This window comes from Felis catus, chromosome D1 (assembly GCF_018350175.1).
Source record: "Felis catus isolate Fca126 chromosome D1, F.catus_Fca126_mat1.0, whole genome shotgun sequence".
NCBI lineage: Eukaryota > Metazoa > Chordata > Mammalia > Carnivora > Felidae > Felis > Felis catus.
In genome coordinates, this window is record NC_058377.1 from 109434183 (window position 1) to 109461387 (window position 27205).

General features: G+C 54.7%; 1 protein-coding gene across 5 annotated transcripts in view; it reads right to left on the reverse strand.

Annotated features, from left to right (window-relative positions):
* Positions 1-630: 630 nt before the first annotated feature.
* The window catches only part of SPTBN2 (spectrin beta, non-erythrocytic 2), a 53089-nt gene continuing 26514 nt past the window's right edge, over positions 631-27205 (reverse strand). For all 5 annotated transcript variants that reach the window (XM_045039583.1, XM_011287044.4, XM_023240087.2 and 2 more), the window contains 32 exons: positions 27124-27204; positions 26683-26798; positions 24015-24127; positions 23693-23880; positions 22327-22444; positions 21592-21750; positions 20960-21262; positions 19515-19668; positions 18400-19270; positions 16268-16405; positions 15146-15902; positions 14072-14274; positions 13598-13688; positions 13219-13365; positions 10529-10792; positions 8832-9056; positions 8429-8518; positions 7813-8073; positions 7597-7727; positions 7150-7354; positions 6218-6592; positions 5277-5521; positions 5044-5182; positions 4696-4780; positions 4225-4421; positions 3782-3924; positions 3616-3691; positions 3482-3532; positions 3040-3260; positions 2364-2537; positions 1821-1863; positions 631-1493 (listed from right to left, as the gene is read on the reverse strand). In XM_045039583.1, coding sequence (XP_044895518.1) covers positions 1260-1493; positions 1821-1863; positions 2364-2537; positions 3040-3260; positions 3482-3532; positions 3616-3691; positions 3782-3924; positions 4225-4421; positions 4696-4780; positions 5044-5182; positions 5277-5521; positions 6218-6592; positions 7150-7354; positions 7597-7727; positions 7813-8073; positions 8429-8518; positions 8832-9056; positions 10529-10792; positions 13219-13365; positions 13598-13688; positions 14072-14274; positions 15146-15902; positions 16268-16405; positions 18400-19270; positions 19515-19668; positions 20960-21262; positions 21592-21750; positions 22327-22444; positions 23693-23880; positions 24015-24127; positions 26683-26798; positions 27124-27204 — 6598 coding nt within the window. In that variant the 3' untranslated portion in view covers positions 631-1259. The remainder of the gene's footprint in view (positions 1494-1820; positions 1864-2363; positions 2538-3039; positions 3261-3481; positions 3533-3615; positions 3692-3781; positions 3925-4224; positions 4422-4695; positions 4781-5043; positions 5183-5276; positions 5522-6217; positions 6593-7149; positions 7355-7596; positions 7728-7812; positions 8074-8428; positions 8519-8831; positions 9057-10528; positions 10793-13218; positions 13366-13597; positions 13689-14071; positions 14275-15145; positions 15903-16267; positions 16406-18399; positions 19271-19514; positions 19669-20959; positions 21263-21591; positions 21751-22326; positions 22445-23692; positions 23881-24014; positions 24128-26682; positions 26799-27123; position 27205) is intronic.

A 27205-nucleotide genomic window follows, 5' to 3' on the forward strand; every position in this document is an offset into this window, starting at 1 on the left:
TTGTTTGTCTGTTTTGTTTTTTTTTAATACTTCACCAGATCTAGAATATATTCTGTTGTATGTGTGTGTATTTACACACTTTGCATGTACCTCGTGGCTTCCCAGGGTGATGTCATCCTATCCGTCAGTGGAATTTGCCACTTATCTGACCCCTGTCTGAACTCCCTTGATCCTCTCCATTCGGGAGGGAAGACGGGGTCCATAACCACCCCCTCTGTGCTCCACTCTCCACTGCTGGGCTGAGCAGTGGCTGAGACTTGCTTGTGGCAGTACAGTCTTTCCTTTTTGAAAATAGTTGAGAGAGTCATGAGTAAAGAAAGTTGTGCACCGGGGAATTAGTTTTTCACTGCCTTTAACATTAACAGTGCTTGTTAACATCCTGACCCATGGTGAACTTCTTTGGTCTAAAACTGAGGCTTGCCATTAATCAACCCAGCAAACTGGAGGTCATTATCACGGGGAAATGAGACCAAAGTAGGGAAGCTCTCAAGATAATGTGGTTCTTTGATGGTTTGGAGGCTGGGGGCATTGCGGAAACCTGACATACGGGAGACCAGAGCCAAAGGCAAGAACGTGGGCATAGGCAGGGGGGCTTGTGGTCGGGAAAGCAAAGACACCCAGAAGCAGTAAGACAAGCTGAGCTGTTTAATCACCTCCTTGGCCAGACTCAAGGCTGTGGTTGCCCTTGAACAACTCACACCTGGAAGCCATTGAGCGTCGCTGCAGATGGGCAGCCACTCGAGTCAGAGGACGAATTAGGATGGGAAGGGGGAGTTTCGGCACCTCTGACTCGGCCATCTGGCAATCTTGCCCCCAGGTCCTGCTTCAGCTCTGAGAGGTTCCTGGCTGGTCCCCAGGGGCAAGGAACCGAGGGGCATGCCCTAGCCGTGGTGGGAGAATGACCTGAGGCAGGGGCAGCCATTCCCCACATGGCCTATGTTGAGGGTGCAGGGCTGTCCGCACCGGAGTCAGGGTAGAGGCATAGGGCTGGGGGAGAGGGAAGAAGTCAGGAGGCGGGAGTGGAATTGGGGGTTGCCTGGGTCCCACCACCAGTCTGGAATTAAATAGCAGAAGAGGAGCATCGCCCTTGGGAACACTGACTTGTCCCCCCACCCCCCAACAGTTCCTGGTGATGGGTTGACCTTGGCAACAGACCCTAGCAGCAGGCAGTTGTCCTGACAAGAGGGTGGTCCCTGTTGACAGTCCCTGGCAGTTTCCTGAATACAGGGAAGAAGCTGGCCTGGGAGTCTCGCCCCCAACTACTTGCTCTTCTTGAAGAAGCTGAAGCGTTTTTCTCTCTCTCGTTCTCGGCCGTCCTTGCTTCGAAGCACGACAGGCCCCTCGGCCCCGACCGGTGATACCGGGGGCATGGTCATGGCCCGAGTCATGCCCCGGGCGGCACTGGGCACCGCTGGCTCTTCAGGCTCTCCAGAGGCAGAGGACGCAGTCGCAATGGCTGCATTTACCACCCGCAGCCATGAGCTCATCTCTGCCTGCGGAGGGCACGGGAAGACAGGTGGTCAGCGTCAAGGCAGCCGGGCTGAAGCTGTGGCCTGCAGACGCCGGGAAGCCGAGGAGGAGCAGGCAGGAAAGGGTTTGGGCTATTTTGTCTCACTGGAGAAAATGGCCCCTTTAAGACGGGAAACAGGTTTTTGGGTGGCCTTCACAAACATCCAGGTGGCACACTGTGAGCTATCTGCTCACGAAGAGGGAGACACTTAAGGAAAAAGAGAGGAGAGGGAAGAAAGGGGAATCTACAACTGGAAGGTTCTGAGAATGGCCCAGAGATAGAGACGCGGGGGGAGAAGGGGCAAGCTCACCTCATCCTTGGCCTGGAATAAATATTCTTTTCCATCCTGCAAGCTGTTGGGAGAAAGAGAAGCCTCAGAGCAGAGCTGAGAATCTGGACCGGCTACACCAGCGCTCGTGGAGTCCCAGTGATCACCCTGAGAGCAGGCTGGAGGGCACGTTCTGCGCATCCTGCACTTTCCCAGCGCTGTGCAAAAGCAGGCCCTTCCTGCTTGGCTGCTGAGGACCACGGTGAGCTCACCTGCATCCCAGGCTGTGCCTCCTGCACTGGCTGCTTGCTGGCAGGCAGAGGCAGGCCCCTGGAGGTCCCCGGAGGCAGGCCGCCTTCAGATTTCCCACGCACGATAATTTTTTGCTTGACATCAGCAGGCAAGCCCGCATCTTGGTGCTCCTGCGCCCTGAGTGCAACCAGACCCCCTCCCGTGCCCTCACCTACATCTCTGTCTCCAAACACCCAGCCCTGTGACTCGATTCCCTCTACTAGCTCGTGGCTCCCCTATACTTCGTATCGCCCCCAACTCCCCTCCCATCCTGAGGGCACTTTGCATTCCTACCCCAACTTGAAGACGTGTTTGCGCTTTCGATAATCAAAGGCGACGCTGCCCTGGGCCCTGGCCAGGCTGACAGGCACTTCTCCGTGGTATGGCACTCCCGTGCTGGCTGCCTTTGCGTCCTTATAAAAGCCAAGGCTCCCACGCCGCAGGACGCAGTACACGTTTTGCCATGACCTGGGAGGGATGTGGTGTAGGTGATGAGGTGAGACAGGTGACTGGTCTCTATGGGGCCTAGAACCCTAGCTTGGGTGTCCGAGGGCTTCCAGTGCCACTCCTGTCTTTGGGCCCCTTATCTTTACACACTCCTGACCATTACCTGAGGCCCCTGCTCTTCTCTTGGGTCCTCTTCCTCTCCCAGAGGACCCTCCTCCTATACCATACCTCTTCCCCGTCTATTTGGAAGAGGTTCCAGGAAAGCCTCTTTTTATTTATTTTATTTTATTTTTCATGTTTATTTTTTGAGAGAGAGACAGAGCGTGAGTGGGGCAGGGGCAGAGAGAGAGGGAGACACAGAATCTGAATCAGGCTCCAGCCTCTGAGCTGTCGGCACAGAGCCCACAAACCACGAGATCACGACCTAGGCCAAAGTCGGACGCTCAACCGACTGAGCCCAGGGAAGCCCCTTTAGAAGGCAGGAGCCGAGAAGCCACTGATGCTGTGCGGCCAGGGCCAGTACCTGTTGGCAGCCTTCTTGCCAAAGGCCTCCATCTCCTGTTTGCGGCACAGCATCCCTTCCATCTGCTCCTGGGCAGAGAGCTCTGGGCCTCGAGGGGGCAAGGTGGCAACCCGGGCTGGCTCCGATGACCTGCTCTGGGGCATTACGGGAGGGGCTGGGCCTCGCGTCCGGGTCTGCTTCTCCCCCCGTGGACCGTTGGCCTCGTCCCCTGTGCCAGACCCCTGTGGGCAAAATGGACAACAGTGTCAGTGTCAAAGGACCAGATGGGAAATATCTAGCCCAAATGTCATGAAGCTTGAAGTCCAAGAGCTGGTCTTCCTGCCGCCTGTTTCCTCTGGGCTCCTGTCTTATCCTATCCCCAGGATCCCCACCGCCTGGCTCACACCCCTCTTCTTCCCTTCATCTCCCGTTATTAACACCCACACCTCTGGGTGAAACTCACAGGTCCTTCTGGGAAGCTGCCTTGCTCCAGTCTCTGTTGTTCCAACAGGGGCTATGAGGACAAAAAGCTGTAAGAGGACATGCAAGATGGGGAGCTAAGATCCTGATGGGGGGGCACAGGGTAGTGGGGGTCACCTGAGGGGACTCTGTATCTGTGCAGACTCCGTTGACGCTGGCCTGCTGTGCAGATGCTGGCGGCCGGGGGCGGGTTCTGGAACAGCAGAAGGTGAGACAGAGTGTTAAGTCCTTGGGTTGCTCAGACTCAGCCACGTTCTCTGTCCCCAAGGGTCCCAGCTCTCACCCATCCCGGGTGGCATCGGGAGCTGTTTGGCTGTCCACCAGGTCCCCTTCAGACAGACCGGCTATGGGCTCTGGGGCAGGGGGCTGTTTCCTCCGTTCCTCCTCCTCCCTCTTTCTTTTCCGTTCCTTCTCCTGCTCCTCCAGCTGTCAAAACATTCTGGGGTCAGAGCATAGAAGGTCGCACTCAAAAGGACCAGGGAGGGCACTGGGGAAAGCTGAGATGCCTCAGCTCGCCTGATGGAACAGAAAGGATAGAAAGTAGAATTTCAAAAGAAGGTGGGGATTAGAAGCAACGGGGGAGCTGAGGGCTCCTGGAGCCATGGTACAACAGGCACCCACGGCTCACATCCAGGACACGCTGGTACAGTGGGAAGGGAAGGCACGTCTTCATCAAGCAGGACAGAGCGCAGGTCTGGGGCAGTGGGAGGGGAGGGCATTCCTCACCGCGGTGAGTTTCTCCAGGGCACTGAAACGTTCCTCCCACGCCACTGCAGACTTCTGGAAGGCCTCATGACGCTTGATGAGGCTCTCGACTTCATCGACTGTGCAGCCCAGCTCAGCGCTTCTCACCAACGGCTCTTGGCTGCACAGCCAGGCCTCCGCCATACCCGCATCTCTCCCAAATACGAGCACCTCCAAAACTGGGGGGTTGGGGGGTCAGGAGGAGATAGCAGGTCAGAGCACCAGCAGGGCACTGTTGCCACAGCGCTTCAAGAACAGGGACACAGAGGGAGCTACTGCCCCAGGGCAGGAGCGCAGGGCAGAGCCAGGCAGTGCCAAGGGCAGGCACCTTGAATTCCATGCCCAGGCCTCTTGGTCTTACATACTCTGGAAACTACAGGGTGCAAGATCCCCAGCCCCTTCTCCCAGGGCCTGGTGCCCTCAGCCAGTTCCCTGGCGCCCACGGCAGCTCACCAAGCTGGAGCCAGTCCATTTTCTCCTGCCACTTGTCTGCTGTCTCCTGGCGCCGTGCCTGCAGCTGAGACAGCTTCTCTGAGATCTAGGGGGCAGAGATGTGAGTTAGCACCCAGTAGGACCTTTCTGGGGTCTCTGGAGGACTCACACAGGGAACTAGAGATTTCTGATTTCAGGAGGCAGACGGTTCTGGGGGCAAGTTGGAATGGGGAAATCGTGAACAGCACCAAGGGGAAGGGGGTGGTTCTGCGAAGGAAGAACGAGAGGGAGGAGGAAGACTCAGAGGAGAGATCAGCACCGAGGCCTCCCCCTGTGAGGATGACCTGGCTGCACCCACACCTCACCCACCTCCTCAGCTGCGTAGTGGCTCCTGGCAAGCAGCCCCTGCCCCATGTCGATGCAAGAGGAGAAGCGGTCGGCCCTGGCCTCTATCTCTGCCTTGATGCCCTGGTGGTTCTTGATGACCAGATCTGCGGAGGACACATCCCTGGGGGTACAGAGACCACATTACCGCTGCCCACAACCCTGTCTCAGCCCCCAGCCCACAGCCCTCGGAGGCTGCAGGGCACCGTGGCCCTCACCGGGGCCGCTCCTGGGCATCCATCTGCAGGTTCACCCCATCCATCCACAGCATCAGCTCCCGGACGGCCTTGAAGAAGCGGAACTTGTCCGTGGTGTCCAGGAGCAGCTGGCGGCGGGCGGCAGAGCTTCCCTGAAGCTGGGTCCAGGCCTCAGCCACAGCCTGCATGTGGCGGCCGATCTCCTCAGCCTTGTCTCCAGCATAGGCCTTCTGGAGCCGATGGCCATCATCCTGCACCTGCTGGACCTGTGGGCACCCCCCGACCCCCGCTCAGAGTGAGGCAGAGCTGGGGGACTCCAACGAGCAGGGGTCTCTCCGCTCCTGGTCTCTGTGCTCTATCTCCCATCCATTTTACCAGCCAGAGAAGCAGGAGGCAGAGCAGGGGGTAGCGGCTGGGAAAAATGAAGGCTGGTGCCCAGAGTAAGCCCTGTCATACCCTGCCCTGCTGGGTCTCAACATGGGGCCTGGGGAGTCTGGCGGGGGCAATCTTTTAAACAGACCACTGGCCAATTGAGCTTCCAGAGGCCTGCCCAGGACACGAGGGGCCTCAACGATTGCTAGAATGAGATTTTCAGCCATGAAGGGACTTGGGTATTGGTTGACTGGGTTTAAACGGTTGGAGAAAGAATCTATGCTTCTGTGGTGTGGGTCTGGAGCTCTGACCTGGGTGGGACCAACAGGCAGATTTTAGTATGCTATGAAGAATCCAGCCATTGAGACCATCTGAAAATGTCATGGGCCCCCAAGAAGGCTGGTCATTAAAGGTGTGGATGCTGTGGCTAGATATACCCTGGCCAGAGAGGTTTCCCTGGAACCACTCTTAACTTTGTCCTTAAGCATCCCTCCAGAGGATGCCAACCCCCCACCATTTCCCATGAAGTCTCCTCTGAGCACCGCCTCCCCCCCGCCCCGCTCCCCCAAATCACCATGCTTGGGTCAGACCTGGGCGCTGAGGGCCTGGATGTCATGCTCAAAGGCGCAGTGGCGGCGTTGCAGGGCCTCGGCTGCGTTGAGGTCCCGGCCGGTCCCGTCGGGAAGCTGCTGCTGCTTGTGCTGCACACGCGCCAGTGCTTGGCGCGCCCCGTGCAGGAAGCGCTGCAGCTCGTGCGCCGCTGCCAGCACCTGACCCCGCGTGTCCAGCAGCTCGAGCAGGTCCGCCCAGGCCTCATTGAGGCTGTCCTTCCACTCGGCCACGGTGGCCCGGGCGGCATGGCCCCCAGCGATGAGCCCGTTGGCCAGTGCATTGGCGCTGTCCACACGCTCCTGACCGATGGTACTCGTGTCCCGGGAAAACTCTCGGAATTTGTCTCGGAGCATCTGGAGGAGGAAGCAGTTACGCGGACAGCGCTTTAACACGGGTAGATGCAGTCCCTGTCTAGTGGGCGAGACTTGTAGCCCCAAAACTGAGAAGTGACTCTCCCCATGGGCCACAAGGGCCAAAACAGGTTTCTTCAGCAGGACAACTGGTTCCCATTTACCCCACATGTGACTGATGCCCCCAGCCTCCAGCAAAAGCATTAGGGGTGCTTGGAACCTTTGGCCGTCAGGCAAAATACCCTAACTATGGTCCATGTGTCTGCAGTAACGGGGGCCCAAATTCCCAAACAGTGCAGAGGAAGTCACCTGTGCTGTTGAGTTCTGTTGGAAAAAACGATTGGAAATTTCCTTTTTGCCCACACCTGCGTGCAGTCCCATGACCTCTTTTCTGCACGGTTCTTCAAATTAAGTACCCAAGGGCAGTGCCTGCTCAGCCCGCTCTTGCACCCCCTGCCCCTCGATGCTCTGCCAGAAGGAGGCGCTGGCCTCCCGGGGGGTCCTCCGCACCTCCCAGAGCAGCTCTGTGGCTGGTGGGCTGGTGCCCGCCCTGCACTCACAGTCACGTGCTCGTAGTCCTGGCCCAGCTCGTGGGAGGCTGCCACCACCTCGCGCTCCTGGATCCACTGCTCCAGGTCGTCCAGCTCACGGCGGAGCTGGCACAGCCGCAGGTGCTCCTGCAGGCGCTCCCGCCGCTCTCCCGCCAGCTCCTTCAGGCTGGCGTACAGCTTGTCCACCTGCGCTTGGCGGATGGATATTCGCGTGCTGTGGGGGCAGGGGTGGCAGGACTTAAGACACATGGCTCTGAACCCTACCTGTCCTATACAGTCCAGTCCCTTCTGCCCGCCCCCCCTCCCCCCACTACTTGCCAAGTCTCTGCCTGTCTAGCTTTCTAAATAGTTCTGTACACATGTAGCACAGAAGGCCCCACAGTCCCGGCACCACCCTGGAACCCGTTCTTGTCTCCCCCAGGAGCCGTGCTCCCCCTTGTTCCCCGCTGTGTTCACCTCTCTGGGTGGTTGTGGTCAATCATGTCTTGGCTGCTGGCTGCCAGCTGATGGATGGTCTGAGCATAGTCAGCCAGGGCTTGTTCCAGTACCTGATGCTTCTTCACCTCTGCCTGGGCGCTGAGCTCGTCCTGGGAATGACAGTGGGCATCAGGGAGTAGGGCGCTGGGGAAGAGAGTGGCAGCCACACGGCCTGAGCTCGGCTGGGCCTCTCACCTTGGCTTTCTCCTGGCCCATCATGTGTAACTCCTGCTCGCCCATCCAGGCCTCCGCCTCGGCGGCATCGCGGTAGAACTGCTGGGCCCGCAGGGCCTCTTCCAGTCGCTTGCCTCGAAGCTCCAGCTCGTGGCTCAGGCGTTTCCACATCTCCTGTAGCTCAGCCAGCTCTGGGCCTGCCGCTGCTGCTCCCAGAGTACGCTGCCGCTCCGTCAGGTCCGCGATCCGCGGCTCGTGGCCCTGTATCTCCTTCTGCAGGGTCTGTCCACAGCAGTAGAAGAGGACACTCTGAGAGGGGGCCCCTCACCACATTCCCCCTTCCACCTGCTCCACAGCCAGCCCCCTACTTTCAGCTTTCTTTCTTCCTGAGACCTCCTCACTTGCCCCCTCCTCTGACCTAAGAATGGGATGGTAACACCCCTTCAGTCCACCTGATCTGCTACAAAGAGAACCCACCCTCCTTTGGTGAAGAGAGGCCAAGCACTGAAGTCTAGAATGACACACAGATTGAGGGGGAGCCAGAGAAACTCCAATTTTTTTTTTTTTAAGAAAAAACAAACTTCCAAGTCTGGGAGGCCCTTGAGACCTTTTCTTTTGCCTTTAGCCTTGGCCTCACCTGGTTTTTCTTCATGAGAAGCTGGACACTGGGCAGGTCCTTGCCATGTTCCATGGAGCTAGCCATGGGTAGCCGCTCTGTCACCCACAACTGGATGAGAAAGAGGGGGTCAGTCAGTGGAGGTCCAGAGGGCAAAGTGAGAGCTGGGGTTGGACAGTGGGGAGACTTGGGGAGAGGGTTGCTAGGGCTCCTGGTGTGTGCCTGCTGGGAATGGTCATCTCTGAGTCTGGGACACAGGGACCCAGAGGGCATCCCCAAGAGTCCCTCGAGAGTCCGTTTTCCATGCCAAAGGGAAGAGATGCTGGCATCTCCCCAGCATCCAGGAAGGAGACTAGAAAGCGAATGGCAGGGAGCGATTTGCCACGATGACGACTCTACCTCAGCCCGGACTCTAGTGACTCACAATCTCGTCCTCCACGTCCCGGTGGAACTGGTGCTGCTCACGGGAGGCGTGCAGGCGCCGGCAGCGCTCCTTCATGGGCTGGCACAGGGCCCGGAACTTCTCCTCCACGGCTCTCGACGTCCTCTCCACCTCCCCTGCGCCCTGGTCCTCCTGGGCCAGCGCTGTCGCCTGGGCCTGGATGGCCTCCACCTCCTTCTCTCGCACTGCCATCTCCCGTTCCAGCATCTGCAGCCCGGGGAGGAAGGAGGTGTTGTCACCACACATCTGCCTTCAAGCTCAGAGGAGACTCCACACTTCCTGTGGCCAATCAAGATTTCTTATCCCCGGGGTTCACCCCAGGGAGAGCATCTCCTCATGGCCTAGCTCAGCGGACCTCAAACTCTAATATACATAAGAGCCTGCGGGGGGGATGTGATAACGGGGCCAGTTGTCAGTTTACTGCCTCTCAGACCCAAAATCACCTCAGCTCCAGGTACATCTTTTCCTGTTTTGAGAGATGTTAGGACTGAACCCTGTCGACCTTTCTCCTTTGCCAGCTGGTGCAATGCTGGGTCTTGTCATTAGAGGGCGCCAGAGGCACAGCACAATGCAAGGAGGGGAAGGTGCAATTTACGGTTCTTGTGTGTTTTTTTTCTCTTGCTCCTATAGCAAAACTGCCCATGGTGTGCAGGAAATCCAGCGGCTCTCACCACCCTCCAGCAAATTTTGCTGGCATCCCAGTGGTAACTTCCTGCTGGCCAGTGTTGGCCCGCCAGCATTAGACTGGCCCGGTCCCAGGATACCCCAGCAAAGTTCTACAATACCTACCCCTGGGCCCCGGCCCTCTCCAACGAGGTCTGAAACAGCCGTGGGGTCAGGGGGGACGCATCTCAGTCCTCCTTGGGTACCCCTCCCCAGCACTAGAGGTAGTAGCTGCTCCCTACATTTGCCATTTCTGTGCTATTTAGAGCAGGGATCAGCAAATCCAGCTCCCTGCCTGTTTTTGTAAATAAAGTTTTATTGGCGCACAGCCACACCCATTATTTTACATATTGCCTGTGGCTGCTTTTATCCTACCAGAACAGAGTTGAATACTTATGACAGAGACCATATGACCTACAACAGCCAAAATGTTACTGTCTGGCCCTTTATAGAAAAATGCTTTCTTGGGGCGCCTGGGTGGCGCAGTCGGTTAAGCCTCCGACTTCAGCCAGGTCACGATCTCGCGGTCTGTGAGTTCGAGCCCCGCGTCAGGCTCTGGGCTGATGGCTCAGAGCCTGGAGCCTGTTTCCGATTCTGTGTCTCCCTCTCTCTCTCTGCCCCTCCCCCGTTCATGCTCTGTCTCTCTCTGTCCCAAAAATAAATAAACGTTGAAAAAAAAAAAATTAAAAAAAAAAAAAAAGAAAAATGTTTTCTTATCCCTGCTTTCGATTTCTACCTTTTGGTAGTTAACCACCTTTAACTAATTGACACTTCTTTTTTACTAAAATTTCATTGTTCAAATTAGAGAATGGTTTCTATCTTCTGACTTCAGTCTGACTTCAGTCTGACATGCTCCCAGAGACTCTGAGACGGTGGCCCATGGACATTGCTTTGAGAAATACTGGTGCAGATGTTGTCTGTGAGGCCTGAGAAGGACCTCCCAAATCTCAGGAGCTACAGACTCCCTCCTCCTCTCTGCTGCGGTTCCCCATCCCCATCACAGGCCTGCAGAGCACCTGTTGCTTCTTGAGCAGAATGTTGACACTGGTGAGGTCCTTGCCGTAGTCGTCAGAGTGCAGCTGGGCCTGCAGACTCTCCAGCCAGCTCTCCAGGGCGGAGCAGCTCTGGGCAAACAGCTCGGCTCGGTTGGCATCGAAGAGGCTACGGGCCTTGGCCTGGGTGGTGCTCTCCAGCCTGTCCCAGCGCTGGTGCAGGTCCTCCAGCTTCTCAGACACCAGGGCCTTCAGCTCTGGCTTCTCGAGGGTCAGCTCCCGCCCTTCCTGGGTGGTGGGACAAAGAAGGTGTCAGTGTCAGAATTAGATAATGCTGGGTGCCTGTCACCAGTCCATTGAGCCTCTGACTTTGGCTCAGGTCACAATCCTATGGTTCGTGAGTTCGAGCCCCACATCGGGCTTGCTGCTGTCAGAGCGGAGCCTGCTCTGGATCCTCTGTCCTCCTCTCTCTCTGCCTCTCCCCTGCTTGTACTTTCTCTCTCAAAAATAAACAAACATTACCAAAAAAAAAAAAAAAAAAGAATTAGATACTGCCGAACTTTATGGGTTGGTAACAGATCAGAGACCTAAAGGGCAGTGGGAACCTGAAGTGAAGGCAATAATTCCAGGTTCTTGCATACTCTCCGTAACATGCTCTTCTCAAGGTTTCAGACCTCTTCTAGCCCCTCCACCCCCCACTGCTGGGTTGCACCCTACTTGTTCAAGGTCTGGCTCAAATCTCATTTCAACTAAGAAGCCATGGAGACCTTTCCTACTCTGGGCTCCCTCATGCTAGTGGCTTCTGGGGTTATGCCACACATGGTCTTGTATATTTGCCATCTTCTCCTGTTTCGCAGCAAGCCACCCTTTCCCTGAGTTATGTACACCGAAGTCCCACCTGCTCTCCCCACTCCCAGCCTTTCTGCTTGAGGACTTTCGTGGCTGGGGAGGTGAGGGAAGCATGGTCTCCTGACCTGCATGCAAGGCAGACCGGAAGTGCCCAGGAGTTACTGCCCAAGGAAGCAGCCTGCAACCAGGGACAGACAGGGAGCCGGTGGACAAAGACTCAGCATCCTTGTTCTTTGGCTGGGATTATGTGGATGCATGTTCTACACTGTCTCCCATGTTCCCATGGTGCCCCATTAGTACTGAGCACCAGTGGCCCACTGGGGTGACTGGCATGGCAGCGTGGGCCCGTTATCAAATGCCTTTCCTTTTCCATCCCATCACCCCACGCCCCCACTGGTGTTCTCGGTGGTCATCTGTCATAAAGTGGTCTGCACTGGAAACCTCATTTCAGGGTCTGCTTCTAGAAGAACACAGGCCAAGACACTGCCTTGAAGCCACTTTGTGCATGGCTGCCAGGATGAGTGTCAGCGTCTAGCACTGCTTGGGCAACTTCACAAACCTTCAGCACAATCCACACTTCGATGCACAGTCCTTACGTGGTGTTCGAGGCTTCTCATGACTTGGCCTAGCAGGCTTTTCCTACCTTTTCTTCCATGGGGCCCCTTCACACATTCTACGTTCCTGCCAGTCTGACTTACCCCCTTGCTCCCATATAGGTACCCCACTTATGCATCTTGGGCTTCCTGTTTGCATGGTTTTCTCTGCCCAGAAACATTTTTCCTCCAGTGTCTCTGCTTGTCCAAATTCTACTCATCCTTCATGCACTGCCCTGGAGGCTCCAGCCTCTAGGATTCCTGTGCCTCTTCTCTCCTTGTAAACAAAGCTTTATTGGTACATAGCTTTACGGGCACACACAGAGGGCCTAGGCTTTATCAGGCCCTCTCTCACTGCATTTGCTGTATTCTGCTCTGGATTTAATTTAGGTATTTGTGTATACATCTCATAGCCTGGCTATAGTGTCATTCTTCAAGGGTGGAGCCTACAATGGAACTGCCTATGTACCCTTCTCAGTGCCTAATATAATGCTTTTGCATATAGTAGCAGCAAATAGTAATATTTGCTGAATAAACGGAAACACTGGGCATACACTGGTCTCCTCCTCTCCCCAACCATCATGCCCTTGAGGGAAGGAAAGTATCTTTTTATATACCTTGCAGTACCTAGCAGAGTGCTGAGCACACATATTGTTGCCCAGGAATGCTTGCTGAGTTGAAATAAAGTTTTATCTGTGCTCAGCTCTTGAGGAAGTGGCACCAAGTACCAAGTACCAGGAAGAATAAGACTCAAAAGCAAGGGTTGGCAAAAAGGTGCTCTGTGGGCTCAATGTGGCCCACCACTTGTTTTCATAAATAAAGTTTTATTGGAACGCAGCTATACCCAATCGTTTATGTATTCTCTATGGCTGCCTTTGTGCCGCACTGGCACGTAGCAGAAACCGTGTGGCCCGCAAAGCTGAAAATATTTACCATCTGGCCCTTTGCAGAAGTTTGCTGACCCCTGCTGAAGAACGTCATCCTCCTCCGGACTCAGGGATAGTTACGGTGTTGACCCAAGGCTGCAGTTTGGCTCCCGTACTACTAATTTGTACTTTCCCACAGTTCTGGAGTCACTGTCTCATGGACCGAAGACCTTTGTTCCCCAGAACGTAACCCTCCACCTTGGAGGTTTGGCACCAGAGGCCCCGTGACCTGTAACCCTGAAGGAACCACAGACTAAAGCCAGGATCCCTCCCTGTACTGTGGCCATGATCCTGTCCAGACGAGGCCCCAGGGCTCTCTTCCTGCTGCTGTTGTCACACCACTCACCTTGTCTACCTTGTCCAGCCAGTCTTTGTTGGCGGCCAGCTCAGCCATGAACGCCTGGTGCTTCTGCCACTTGGTGTGCAGGTTGCGGGCCTCATCGTAGGACACGTCCTGGGCTGTCAGCATCTTCTCATCAATCCAGAGCTTCAGCTGGACCAAGCGTAGAGCAGGGGTGGAGAAGGGCAGAGCACATTTCAGATGGAGTGGAGCATAAGGGGGCGAGGTGAGCTGGGAGAAGTGGTGGATGTGGGGAGAAGCCATGCAGGTGGCTTATTCAGGTGATACCGCAATGGACTTACTCTAGGCTCAGAGAGCCAGGGCGTTTTATCAAAGGGATGGCTAGGGAATGTCGGAGGGGACATGGGGGTACCAAGAGCCTCACCTCGTGACAGTCTTGTAGGAAATGCTGCTGCTCTCGGTTGTCCCGAAGACGGCCCAAGAGCTGCTGCACGGCTTCTTGATTCTTCTTGTGTCTGTAATGACAGTCTCTTGTGAGACCCTTGAACTTGCTGTCAAAGGGTTATGGCCCTCTAACTAACCTAGAAGCCTTCAGTCCTCTTGTTATGGGGACAATGCCTTCCGGGAGCACTGCAAGACAAGCCAGGGATCCTGATGTCCAGCATCCAGCGACTCCAGTGGCCTTCGTCTCCCCTGGTGTGGGGGAGGCAGGGCTTCCCAGCTCCTGGCTTAGTCTCTCTCCAACCGCTTAGCTCTTCCTCCTCTACTGTTTGTCAGCCCCCACCACCATCTGTCTGCCTGTGCTGCGTTCTCCAGCTTCTTCCTCAATGAAACAGGCCATGCTGTTTTCGCTCACTTCCCCCTTGGGCCTCTCATCTACCCACTGTCTTTACCATACCTCCTCTCGATGGAGTCAGCCTTCTCCTGGATCTTCTCGGCATGGATGTTGCCTTCAGACACCAGCTGGCGCCCAGCCTCCAGTAGCCCGCGGATCCGCTCTCCGTTGGCATCCATGGTGCTCATGAAGTCTTCCAGTTTTTTTATGGTGGCATCAGCAGCTTGGAGTGTCCCCGGCATCTCCGTGTGGGACAAAACGTATTCCTGTGTGGGAGGAGAGGTACGGAGCTCACTTCTCAAAAGCACTTGTCAACTTTTCAGAAGGGACTTCCTGAAAGGACATATCAGACATGGAGGCCAGGTGGGGAGAGGAGAGGAGACAGCCTGGCTCTGAAGACAGAGTGGAGGGGTGAGGGGTGCCTGATTATGCTGCAGTCTTGCAAAGTTACAAGGGAGCTAGGCAGGAGGACCATAATAGCCCAAGTCCCGTTTTATCTTCTTTCTGGCCACATATTTAACACTTACATGGCAGGTCAGGTTTTCTATTTCCTCTCAAGCCAGTTTTGGTAAGTTATACCGACATCTTTTTATTCTGTTTAATCTTTTTTTTTGTTTGTTTTTGTTTTTTTAAAGTAAGCTCTAACCCTATGTGAGACTTGAGCTCACGACCCTGAGATCAAGAGTCGCATGTTCTACTGAATGAGCCAGCCAGGTATCTACATCTTTGTTTGTTTGTTTGTTTTACTCCCACATTTTTCTTTTTTTTTTTTAATCAACTTTTTTTGGGATGTTTATTTATTTTGAGAGAAAGAGAATGAGTGAGCGAGGGGCAGAGAGAGCAGGGAGAGAGAGAATCCCAAGCAGGCAGCATGCTGTCAGCGCAGAGCCTGAGGGAGGGGCTCAAATCCATCAACCGTGGGATCATGACCTGAGTCGAAACCAAGAGTCAGACGCTTCACCAACCCAGCCATCCAGGCGCCCCGCCCATATTCTTCTAACATGCCCTCTCTGTCCATCCTGGTTCTTCAACTACTCCCTCACTGCCACTTCCTCCCCACCCACTTCTCTCCTCCACACTTCCCCACCCCTAGTTGCCTCTCTTCCTGGGTGGGACTTTGTGTCCCAGGGCTCTTACCTGGCTGCTGAGCACACCTTCGGCCTGGCGAGCATCCCGCAGGAAGCCTTGGAAGCCATGGGCCTGGGCCAGACGGCCTTGCCGGCTCTCCCACATGCGGCCCAGCTCCTCCCAGCCGGTTCCCAGGGCTTCGAGTCGCTGCCGTAGGAAGAGGCACTGCGGATCAGCCTGGTCCCGGGTCACCTCCTCACCCAGGGCCCGGAGCCGGCTGTACTCGCCCCGGGCCCGCTCCACCTCTCCCCGCAGGGCTGCGTGTTGGGCCAGGAGGGCCTCTGCCTCAGGCAGGGTAGCCGGCCCTTCTTCAGAGGCCACAGAGGTCTGCGTGCGACCGAGCCAAGCCTGGAAGTCATCTAAGCTGCGCAGGAAGTCCTGCAGCCGCCGCGCCTCACCCAGTGATTCTTCTCGCCGTCGCATGGTGGCCCTTAGGTCTTCCCAGCCAGCTTGCACCTCTCCAAGCCGGGCATTGATGGCAGGGGCTTGGGCGGGGTGGCCAGCAGCCAGGGCATTTGCCTCTCGAGTCAGTTCGCCCACCCGAGCGGCGATGGCCTCCAGGTCCCGCTCGGTGCCGGCCAGCTTCCGCTGCAGTGCCAGCACCCCGGCCAGGTCATTGCCCAGGCCCTGGGTGGACTCAATGACTTTGGTCTTTTCTCTCATCCAGGCCTGGGTCTCTGTGCACTCTAAGTGGTAGTTCTGGATGCTCAGGGCCGATGTCAGGGCTGCCTTCTTGCCGTCTGCCAGGGTCCTAAACTGCTGCCACCTGAGAGTAGAAGGAGGGCCTGGTGTCTAGAGCTGCTCAGCTTTCCTGCCCCATTTAGGTATACTTGGAAGCTTCTTCCTTGCCTCTCTCTCCTTTGGCATAGTCCTCCACCTGCTTCTGCTTGTTAAAGAGGCTGCTCCTCGCTCACCCTCCCGACCCCTCGATTGCTCCCTGTCCAGGCACAAGTCCTTTCGGATTACCTTTACCCCCTTCATTTCTCTCAACATTTCCCGCCTCTGGCCCATAACATGTTCCAGATGACCTTCCTTCCTCGTTTTTAGCCTCCATTCCATGCCCTACAGAACTCCCTCTGGCTGCCATCCCTGTCTGCTGCATCCTTTCTGGGTTGCCCTCCCCAACCCCACCTGTGGTTGAGCTGCTTCTGGGTATTGATGATACTGTCCTTGCCCGGGGGTTTGGCCTTCAGCAACTGCTCCGCAATGTCATTCACAGCAGTAATCCGTGCTGCAAGGGCGTTCATTTCAGGCTCCAGGGTCTCGAACCTGAGAGGGTGGAAGAGGGTGGAAGCGGTGGCTGTGGATTGTGGGAGCGGTGGTGCACCAGCCCATCTCCCCTGGATGCCCAGGAAAACTCCTCTCTGTCCACCCGAGGCTGATCTTCAGGAGCCTCTGCACATCTTCACGTATAATACCTGCAGTATCTGTGGCTCAAGTGGGGAGCCTCAGTTCCCCCCAAGCAAGTAGAAAAGCAATCCCCTCTGGAGTTAATCAAGGAGATGATGAAAGCGAATGTCACGAACAGTTGCACGAGCCAAACAAATTCCTGGCCCAGGGCTTCACCCTTTACGGGAACCTCCCCATTCTTCCTGGAACCCCTTTGCTGCCTACCTGGGTCCCCTCCTATTAACATGTATTAAAAAATGAATTAACAACCAAAAATTTGTTTGCGTGATAAAGATGTGAAGCATAACTTCTTCTAGGGGCGTTGGATATTCTCACAGAGTCTGCAAACATTTTCTGTAAGGGGCCAAATAGCAAGTGTTTTCGGCCTTTGGGCCATAAGATCCCAGTCAAGAGAATTTAGCTCTGCTATTGTAGAGCAATACAAAAAAGTAAAAGCAGCCAGGGACCATACGTAAATGAATGAGCATGGCTCTGTTCCAATAAAGCTTTGTTTTATTTTATTTTTTTTTCAGCGTTTTTATTTATTTTTGGGACAGAGAGAGACAGAACATGAACGGGGGAGGGGCAGAGAGAGAGGGAGACACAGAATCGGAAACAGGCTCCAGGCTCCGAGCCATCAGCCCAGAGCCTGACGCGGGGCTCGAACTCACGGACCGCGAGATCGTGACCTGGCTGAAGTCGGACGCTTAACCGACTGCGCCACCCAGGCGCCCCAATAAAGCTTTATTTTAAAAAAACAGGCAGCAGGCTGGATTTGGCCCCAGGATTGTAGTTTGCTGATCTCTGTCATAGAATATCTTGAAAACCAAGAAAAAAAAAATCTTTGAATACATTTTTTAAGCCACCAGGAAATTTGATTATGGAATGAGTAACAGACATCAAGGAATTGCTGGTTCTGTTCTATGTGAGAATGGTATTGTGGTTCTGTAAGAAAAATGTCCTTTCTAAATGATTTTAAGATGTATTATTCTGTAAGTAAACCTACTTCATAAGAGGTTAATCAGTGTATCTGCCTAAAGGTTTGTAACATCAAAGCCTCAGCTCTTTAAAGTCCACACATGCAATTAAAAAATAATTTACTCTATTTTGGAATACTTCTTAATATGTTAGAGGACACATCCTGAAGAATGTAGAAGTGAAAATGATAATGTGGGGATTTGCTAACTTTTAAAAGGAAAAGGGCGCCTGGGTGGCTCAGTTGGTTGAGCGTCTGACTTCAGCTCAGGTCATAATCTCACAGTTCCTGAGTTCGAGCCCCGCGTCAGGCTCTGAGCTGAAAGCTCAGAGCCTGGAGCCTACTTCGGATTCTGTGTCTCCCTCTCCCTCTGCCCCTCCCCTGCTTGTGCTCTCTTTCTCTCTCTCAAAAATAAATAAACACACAAAAAAAATTTTTTTAAGAAAAGGAAAAATAACCAAATATAGAAAGATACTGACAATTATTGAATCTGTATGATTGGGTATATAGGAGCTTGCTGTATAACATTTTCTTCTTTAAAAAAACTTTTTTAAGTTTATTTATTTTTGAGAGAGACAGAGAGAGCTGGGGAGGGGCAGAGAGAGAGAGAATCCGAAGCAGGCTCCACACTGTCAGCCCGGAGCCCGATGTGAGGCCCGAACCCACAAACCATGAAATCATGACCTTAGCTGAAACCAACAGTTGGGACTCTTAACCCACTGAGCCACCCAGGGGCCCCTAATGTTTCCTCTGAAAATATTTTTCATTAAAATGAAAACACAATCGTTAAGACTCAAGGGTTGTACCAAGAGCAGACAGTTTATGGCAGGGCCCGCCACCCACACGCTGGCCTCCCAGCTCGCAAGGCCTTCCCCGAGGGAGCCAGCAGGGGGCCTACCTTTGCTGCACAACCTCCAGGTCCTCCAGGCGCTCGGGCAGGGCCAGCCCATTGAGCCACTGCTCCTTCTCCTCCACCCACAGCCCACAGGCCCCGGCCTCGCTGAGCATGGTGTAGAGCGCCAGGGCTGCCTCCAGGGCCCGCGCTCGTTCGCCTGCCCGGGCCTGCAGCTCCTCGTAGTGCCGCTCCAGCGTGGGCACCCTGCCCTGCACCTCGGGCGTGCGGCTCAGTGCAGGAGGCAGGGCTGCGGCCTGTTCCCTCAGGGCATCCAGGGCTGGCCGGTGGCTCCGGATCTCCTCCTCCAGGGCCCGATGCTGTCGGGCCAGGGCCTGCGTGGAGAACTCGTCGTGCCCCAGCTCGGGGCTGGACACCAGGCGCAGCGCGTCCACCAGCCAGGCCTCCATGTCGTTTGCGTCTGCCTGGAACTGGTAGAGGCTGGCGGCCTGGGCAAGCCGCTGAGCACGCTCCTCTGCCAGGGCCTCCAGCCGCTCCCACTGTGCTTGCAGCTCGGCTGTGCGGGCGGCGGCCTGGCCCGCCCCGGGATGGCCCTCCGCAACTAACTGCTGGCCCTGCTCCAGCGTAAGCTTCAAGGGCCCTAGCCGGCCGCTCATCTCGCCTCGCAGGGCTGTGTGTTTGTTGAGCAGGCGGAGGACGCCGGTCAGGTCCCGGCCAGTTTCTGCTGAGGCCAGCAGGTGCTGCTGCTCCCGAACCCAAGCCTCGGCCTCACCCACCTCCCAGAGGAAGCGCCAGAGGCGTCGGGACTCCTCCAGGCGGGCCCGCCGGGCCGCTGCTAACTCGCAGAGCGCCTCGTAGCTCTGCTCCAGGGAGGCCACCCGCTCTGACACCAGCTGTGGGTCGCACGGCTTGTACTCTGAAAAGGTCAGAGTGGAGGGTTGAGAGCTGTGACTCAGCCACCCTGCGGCCTCTACCCATCCATGGTTACAAATCTCCACCCCACCCCCCCCACCTCTCAGGGCTCCCTCCCTAGCTCAGTCACCTACCATCCACCCCTCATCCTTCCTGTCCCTGGTTTTCCCTTGCTGCTTCCGTTCTTAATGTTCTCCTCCCCAGACCCTCCCTCCCCTTCTCCGCTCCCCCCACCACCCCGTGTTCACCTTTCCCTGGGTCACAGAAGCGCAGTGCGGAGGCGCTCACGGCCCGCACCCTCTCAGCCTGCACGGCGATGTCTGCCTCCACCAGCTCGTGCAGCTGCAGCAGGTCCTCCACTCCAGCCAGGTGCTTGCCCAGGTCGTGAGACTGCAGCCGGCCCTGCCAGGACAGGTGGCATGCCCATGGCTCTCCGAGGGCCACCCAGGACCCACCCACCCCCGCCAGGCCTCTTTCAGTCCTGCCACACACACGGGCTAATCTTGCTCCCTTTTCCTGGATCCACGGAACCTCCTAACCCCCTCTGTGGGGGGGCTCTGGGTGTCACACCCAGATGAGCACACCTGCTCATGTGCGACAGCTCTGTCTCTGTCTCTGTCTCTGTCTCTGTCTCTCTCTCTCTCTCTCTCTCTCTCACACACACACACACACACACACACACACACACACACACGCAGTGACACCCCAGCTCTGTCCAGGCTCCCTGGCCATTTTGTACTCAACTCCCCTCCTGTGGAACGACTTTCTTACTAACCCTTGCTCCTGAAATCTCTGTTCTGACTCATCTTCTCAGACCCAGATTCTTGCCACCCTCCTGCGGTCATGGCTTAGTCCCCAGCACCCCAGCAACTTCAGTGTCTCTCTAGACCCAGCCTCATCCCCATCCCTTGCACAGGTCACTACACCACCTCTAACTGGCCCCTTGGCTCCCACTCTAGCTCCCCACGGTCCTCCTTCACCTCATGGTCAAGGTGACCTCTAAGAACATTAAGGCAGAATCGTGTCTCTCCTTTCCAAAACCTTCCAATCATTCTCAGTGCTTCATATGACTTTGAACAAAACTCGTCCCCCTGAGCAGGCCTGGAAGGCCCTGGGTGAGCTGGCTGCTTCCACCCTTATCTCAGCCACTGCCCTCCTGCTCTGCTGAACACGGCACGCCTGTGCAGGTCCAAGGCTGTTCCTTCTGCCTGAAACAGTGCCTGCTCCGATCTCCCTGTGCTGACCCCTTCAGTTATTCTGCAATGGCATATTCTCAGATGCCTTCCTGGACCAGTTTATAACATGACCCTGTTCAGTTTCCTCGTGGGCTTTATGTCCACCTGCTATTTTGTTTCTTGATAGGCTCGTGGAGTGTTTTGCTTTTTGTTTTGCTTTGTTTTGTTTTAAGTAGGCTCCGTGCCCGATGTGGGGCTGGAACCCGTGACCCTGAGGTCAAGAGTCACGTGCTCTACCAACTGAGCCAACCAGGCGAGTCCGTGGGTTTTATCATCAGCCTCCTCCCACCAGAATGTGAGCCCCGTGCAGACGGGGCCCTGTTTGCTCTGTGCACCTGAATAGGGGTCAGGGCCCTGCACTGAGACATACTCCACCAAGACGCGCCAAGGGAGCAGGTCCCCAGTCACGCTGTCACTGCCCTGCTCATCTTCACCCCCAGCCCGCAGCCCGCTGCTACCTTCATCTCTTCCATCCAGTCCATGAGGTAGAGCAGGTCCTGAAACACCTTCTGCAGCTCCAGGTTGAGGAGGAGCCGCTCCCGCCGGGCTGCCACCATCTGCCGCAGGAAGTCCCAGAGCCGCGCCACGTTGTGCTGCCGCGCGGCAATGCGCTTGATGTCGTGGTAGCGCTCGGCGGCCAGCTCTGCGGCTACGGCATCCACAGCCTGCACCCGACCACTGTAGGCCACGATGTCCGTCTCAATGGCCTCGTGTTTCCGCACTGCTGCCTCGACGGCCGCCAGCTCCAGCCCAAAGTTGTCCTGAGGCAGAGGGCAGGCAGGGGAAGTTGAGGAGCTCAGGGCCACCACCTCTGCTCGCCGGTCCCTTCTGCTCCCCAGAGGGCTTCCACTGCAAGATGTCAACTTTGCAAGGTGGCTCTGTCTCGTCCCTATCCTATCCCATCCTATCTCACTAACCCTTTCTCCGGTGCAAGCTTCTGGCCCCCCATTCCAGGGATTCCTGGTCTTCTTATCCGTGCGATGGATTCCGGGTTTCATTAGCTCCCCATGTTGCAGGGCTCCTAATCTACCACTCACTCTCCCATTTCTCCTGCCCAGCCTACACAGGCCAAGAGCCCCCTGTGTTTTACCTGGGACACAAGGCGCTGGTTCTCACTAAGCCAGGTCTCCCGCATGGCGGCCTTGCGGTCGAAGCGGGCGGCCAGCTGCTCCAGCTTCTCCTGGCGGATCAGCTCGGTGCGCAGGGCCAGCTCACGCTCATGCTCAGCTTTCTCCAGCCGCTCCCAAGCCTGCGAGGTGGGGATGGGATTGGTGCAAAAGAACCAGGGCTCAGGAAGTGAGGGTGGGGAGGGATCATCAGGACCGAGGGCACACTATGAGTCCCACGGAAGCTCAGTCTGCTGGGTCTGTGGAATGTAGTTGGTTAGACATTTGTGCGTGGAAGTATGAGAAGTGGGACGACGTGAGTGCCACGGAGCTGCGTGAGAGCTCATCTGCTTGTGGATGAGGACTGGAAAGGGACAGGGAACGGTGGAGACCCCTGGATTTGTTTGTGGTGGTGGGACCGCAGGTGAACCCTATTACTTACATTAATCTCACAACATTGTGAAAAAAAAAAAAGTAGAGACAGCGAACTCGGGGTATGCTGAACAAGATAAGGAACTAGGGTGTAATTTTATTATGTGCACTTGCACGGAGAGACAGACGGAGGAGGAAGGGGGGATGTGCAGGATGCACAGGAGGATGTGTGAGTCATATCTGTACCGGGGAGGGCCGTGGGGAGCCTGGACAAGTGTTCCAGTTGGGGTAGTGGGGGCTGGTGCCAGGGATGGGACATCGGTGGGACAGGAAGGGAGGCCGTGCACCTTGTTGATGTCAGAGATGAGCCGGCCCTCGCGGGGCGTATAGACCTTCTGATTGTTGGCCCGCAGCTTGCTCTGGATGGTGAAGAGCAGAACTTCCAAGTTCCCCTTCTCGGTGAACCTGAGGTAGGAGGCCAGGTTGGGGTCAAGGGCCACTTAGGCACAGGATCGCTTTACATCTCAAAATAAAGTGTCCTGGGTTGCTTTTCTTCTCATGAAAGCAATGCATGGTTTCAGTGCAAAGTGCAGAAAATATTGGTAGGCAAAAAGAACAGAATTTTAGAGCAAATGAAACCCATACAGAAACGACCGGTTGCCTTTTGGCAGGCATGTGCTTCCTCTTCTTTTTTTGTACACAGATGGGATTATATCAGAACCACACCAATGCTGGCCAAGGACCCCCCCCCACTGTGAGCCAGGCCCTCTCATTTGGTTCTTACTATTATCCGCATTCTCTTATTATCCCCATTTTCCAGATGAGAAAACAGGCACAGAGAGGCTCAGTAAGATGCCCAATGCTCAGGACTGCTTGATGGCAAAGCCAGGATTTGAACTCAGGTACTTTGAACCTGAACATTTCGCCATTTGCTCCCTGCTGTCTACAAATAAGCAGTTTTGTAAACTGCTTCTTCACCTATTTTTCATGAACGTCTTTTCATGTCAACAAATGCAGCTCTTCAACATGAATTTCAGTGGCTATCCCATGACTCATTTTGCTTTTACAAAAGTCAGGTTAGTGAACATCCTGGAATCTATATCTTTGTTCAATGCCCAGAAGAGGCCTTTCTGGGTCAAAGGGCACACCTTAAATCATTCTTGGAATGTGTAGGAACAGATGTTTGCTGGATCAGTGTTCGTTCTGGAGCTGAAACACATTAACTCCGAAAAAGCTCAAAAACAGGAAAACAGAAGGTTTAGCATGCACGGTATAGAACTGCCTAATGGCAATTCTGCACTTGAAAAAAAGCCAATTTCTAATATAGGTAAACAGTAAGAACCTTTGCAACGTGTAAGTCACCAGTCACACACCCGTGTTGCTGGTGATGACCCTCCTGTCAGATCCAGTCCCCCTGGCCCTGAGCTGGAATAGGGTTCTGCAACACCCAGCCAGTAATCTTATCCGAGTGGATTGCACTGACTCGACTGCAGCAAGCATTCCTACAGCATGATCTTTAAAAAATGGATAATCATTTAAAAAATTTATATTGGAATTGCTTCTGGCACTTTGAGCTGGGAGACACGAGCCTTCGCTGCATTTATGTCCTGCCAAATTTCCCTCCCAAAAGGCCCCCCTAATTTAGGCTCCTTCTCCCATGAGCACGGCTCAGGGCAGGCATGCTGCTGCAGGGGGTGGTCCCCAGGCACCTACTTGGGTGGCTTCTCCACCGTGCGGTAGGAATTGAAGGACTGTAGCTGGTTCTGGACCCCGCTCAGGGAGTTGGCCAGCTGCCGGTCGTTGAGGGTCACAATTGTTTGCTCAATCCACTGCAGCAGTTCTGAGGCCAGGGACTCGTACTTCTCTACCAGGCGCTCTGCCTCCATGGCATGGTCCAGCACCTGTGAGACAGCGACATGGGGGGCCTGCCCACGGGGTCCCTGGCCCAGCCCCACAGCTCCGCCCTGTCTCTGCTTTAGGGGAGGAAGACCTCCAGGCCAGACCTCTGTGCTGACCGCCCCGTGGTGGGGAATACCTTGCCAATCCTTTTGCCTTCCACAGCCAGGGCCTTCATCTTGGAGAAGTAGTGGTAGTAAGTAGCCACGTAAGTAATGATTGATTTCTCATCTGGCTGGTCCACATTCACATCTGAGAAAAAGGATCACCCAGGTCAGTCATGTATGCTTAGAGATTAGGAACCTGCCTCCCAGAAATCCACCTGCAGCTTGAATCACTCACCCCAGTCCCAGCCTCACCCCATCCCCAACTCTCCAAGACTGACCTCTTTCCAGTACCTCTCAGTACAAAATGACAAAGAAATCCTTTGGACTAAAAGGGCATGCAAAAGCTAAGATTTTTTTTTTCCCTCCTAGAAACAAGCAGAGGACAAAATTCAGAAGCCCAAGGAGGTTTTTACCCACTGTTTCCAGTGGAGACCAAAGTTAGTTGTTTAGGGGAAGAAAGGTAAGGAAAGAAACCGTATTCCTGTCTGGGGATGGATCTTGTACTTAAGAACTGGAAAGATGTCTAAGAAGTCAATGGATTCAGGGGCAGCAAGACGGAGGGTACAAAGTAAGCTTCCTGCACCCAGGATGTTCAGAGGGACAGGCCCAGTGAGCCCCAGCAGTTCTCAGGGCCATCTTGGGGCATGGTCACGGCTATTTTCGACCTCAATCCCAAAGTTCAGCTATGGGTCCAAGGAGGTGAATGTCCTTGAGGCAAATCAGCTTCTACCACAAGGATGAAGGCTGACTAGGACTTGAAATCCCTGGGTTCTATTAGGCAGACTCCATCCTGACTAAAGGGAAGACTAGAGGACCAGCAGCCCTTTGACCACTTCTGAAAGCTCACAGGAAGGCAGGAACCACTGGAATCACCTCGTTAAGTTACAGGATACTTAGCTTTGCATAAATGTTCTTTATCATAGCTGTGCTTCTCCAATGCTCTCCCAGGATCCTACATTTGCTCTCCCTCTAACACCAGTTAGCTGTTGTCACTCTGGACTGAGAGGGACTGAGATGGGGCTATGGTGGGATGGAAAACAGGGAGAAAACAACCGAGACCCAAGTCTTCCCAGGGAGTTTAAGAAGGGGCGTTTCCAGCTGGGAAGCCCCTTGGCCCTTCTCTGCCTCCCTTTCCTGGAGGCACCAAGACTGTTCTCTGCTCTCCCAGATGTGGCTGAGCAAACAGGTCTGGAGTTTGACTCTCTGCTCCACCAGCTGTATGACCTTGGGAAAGTCACTTAACCCTGTTATAGGTCCCCATCTTCTCCTCCATAAATGGAGAATAATAACAGTACTGATTTCAAGGGGGTGTTGTGAGGATTAAATTAATTGAAACATCAAGTGCAGTGCCAAGTACCAAATAAAAGCCTGGTGGCTATGGCCAGTCTCACCAGTGTTAATGTCAGAACCACAGAGGCCAGTCAGCAGGGGCTGCTGACTGTAAGGCCCATGTTTGGTGAGTCCTCAAGGTCATGCGGCTTAGGGGCGCTGGGGTCGCTTAGTCGGTTAAGCATCCAACTTCAGCTCAGGTCATGATCTTGCAGTCTGTGGGTTTGAGCCCCGCGTTGGGCTCTGTGCTGACAGCTCAGAGCCTGGAGCCTGCTTCGGATTCTGTGTCTCCCTCTCTCTCTGCCCCTCCCCTGCTCACACTCTGTCTCTCTGTCTCTCTCTCTCTCTCTCTCTCTCAAAAATAAACATTAAAAATTTTTTTAAAAAAAGGTCATGCAGCTTTATTTAGAACCCTAGAATTTTAGAATGAGAAGGGCCTTAGAGACCACATAGACCAATCTTCCCATATTAGAGATGAGGAAACTAAGCCACAGAGAGGCTAAGTGACTGGCTCTAGAGCTAGTCCATGGTGGGGCTGGGATGGAACTGTAGCCTAGGGCTCTTTCTGCCACAGGGTGGCACCTCTTCCCACAGCTTTTTTTTCTTTTTTTTTTTTTAATTGAGATATAATTCTCATACCATAAAATTCACCTTTTTAAAGTATACTATTCAGGGGCGCCTGGGTGGCTCAGTCAGTTAAGTGTCCGACTTCAGCTCAGGTCATGATCTCACCGTTCGTGAGTTCGAGCCCCGCGGCGGGCTCTGTGCTGACAGCTCAGAGCCTGGAGCCTGCTTCAGATCTGTGTCTCCCTCTCTCTCTCTGCCCCTCCCCTGCTCGCACTCTGTCTATCTCTCTGTCTCAAAAATAAACATAAAAAAATTTTTTTTAAATAAAAAAAATAAAGTATACTATTCATGGGGCGCCTGGGTGACTCAGTCGGTTAAGTGCCCGACTTCTGCTCAGGTCATGGTGGCATAGCTTGTGAGTTCGAGCCTGCGTTGGGCTCTGTGTTGACAGCTCAGAGCCCAGAGTCTGCTTCAAATTCTGTGTCTCCTTCTCTCTCTGCCCCTCACCAGCTCATGCTCTGTCTCTCTCTCTCTCTCTCTCTCTCTCTCTCCTCCAAAAATAAACACTAAAAAAAAATTAAAAATTAAGTATACTATTCAGCAGGTTTTAGTATATTCACAAGGACGTGCAGCCCTCACCACTATCTATTCTGGAACATCACCCCCCAAAGGAAACCCCATATCCATTAGCAGTCACCTCCCATGCGCACACCCCACCCCTCTGCCAGCCAGCCCCAGGCGCCCACTCATCATCTGCCTTCTATCTCTGTCCCGCAGTGTCTTTGGTAGATCCCTCTGCCCCACCTTCAGGATCCAGCAGTTTCGTGAGCCCCAGCTCCTTCTCGGCCAGATTGAAAGCGTTTTGCAGATTGTAGTGTGCATTGCACTTCTTCAGTGACTCAAAATCCAGCAGATCCGGCCTGCAACGAGGGGGAATATAGAAGGCATTGGGAGCACATGAGCTCCTAAAGAGGAAAAGTAAAGCTACCCCTATTCTTTATCCTTGTCACCAACTCCATTTTGTCCAGAACCAAGGACCCTAAACCCACACCCACCCATCCCTCCCCATCTCGGCTCCCATCCCTGCCCTCTGTGCATCGTGTTGCCCCCACATCCCAGCTCTTCTCTGAATGTTCGTTCCTCATAACTGCCGGGTGGCCCATCTCACTGTTCGTGCGTGTGTGTGCCCCTAGGCCATTAACCAACCCGGCAGCTCGGGTGGGCTCGCTAACCCTGGCTCCTCACCGGTGTTTATGCACGATGGCGTTGAAGGCCAGACCATCTCTCCAGCTGGTGGTGAAGTTGTGCACGTTGACATTGGGATACC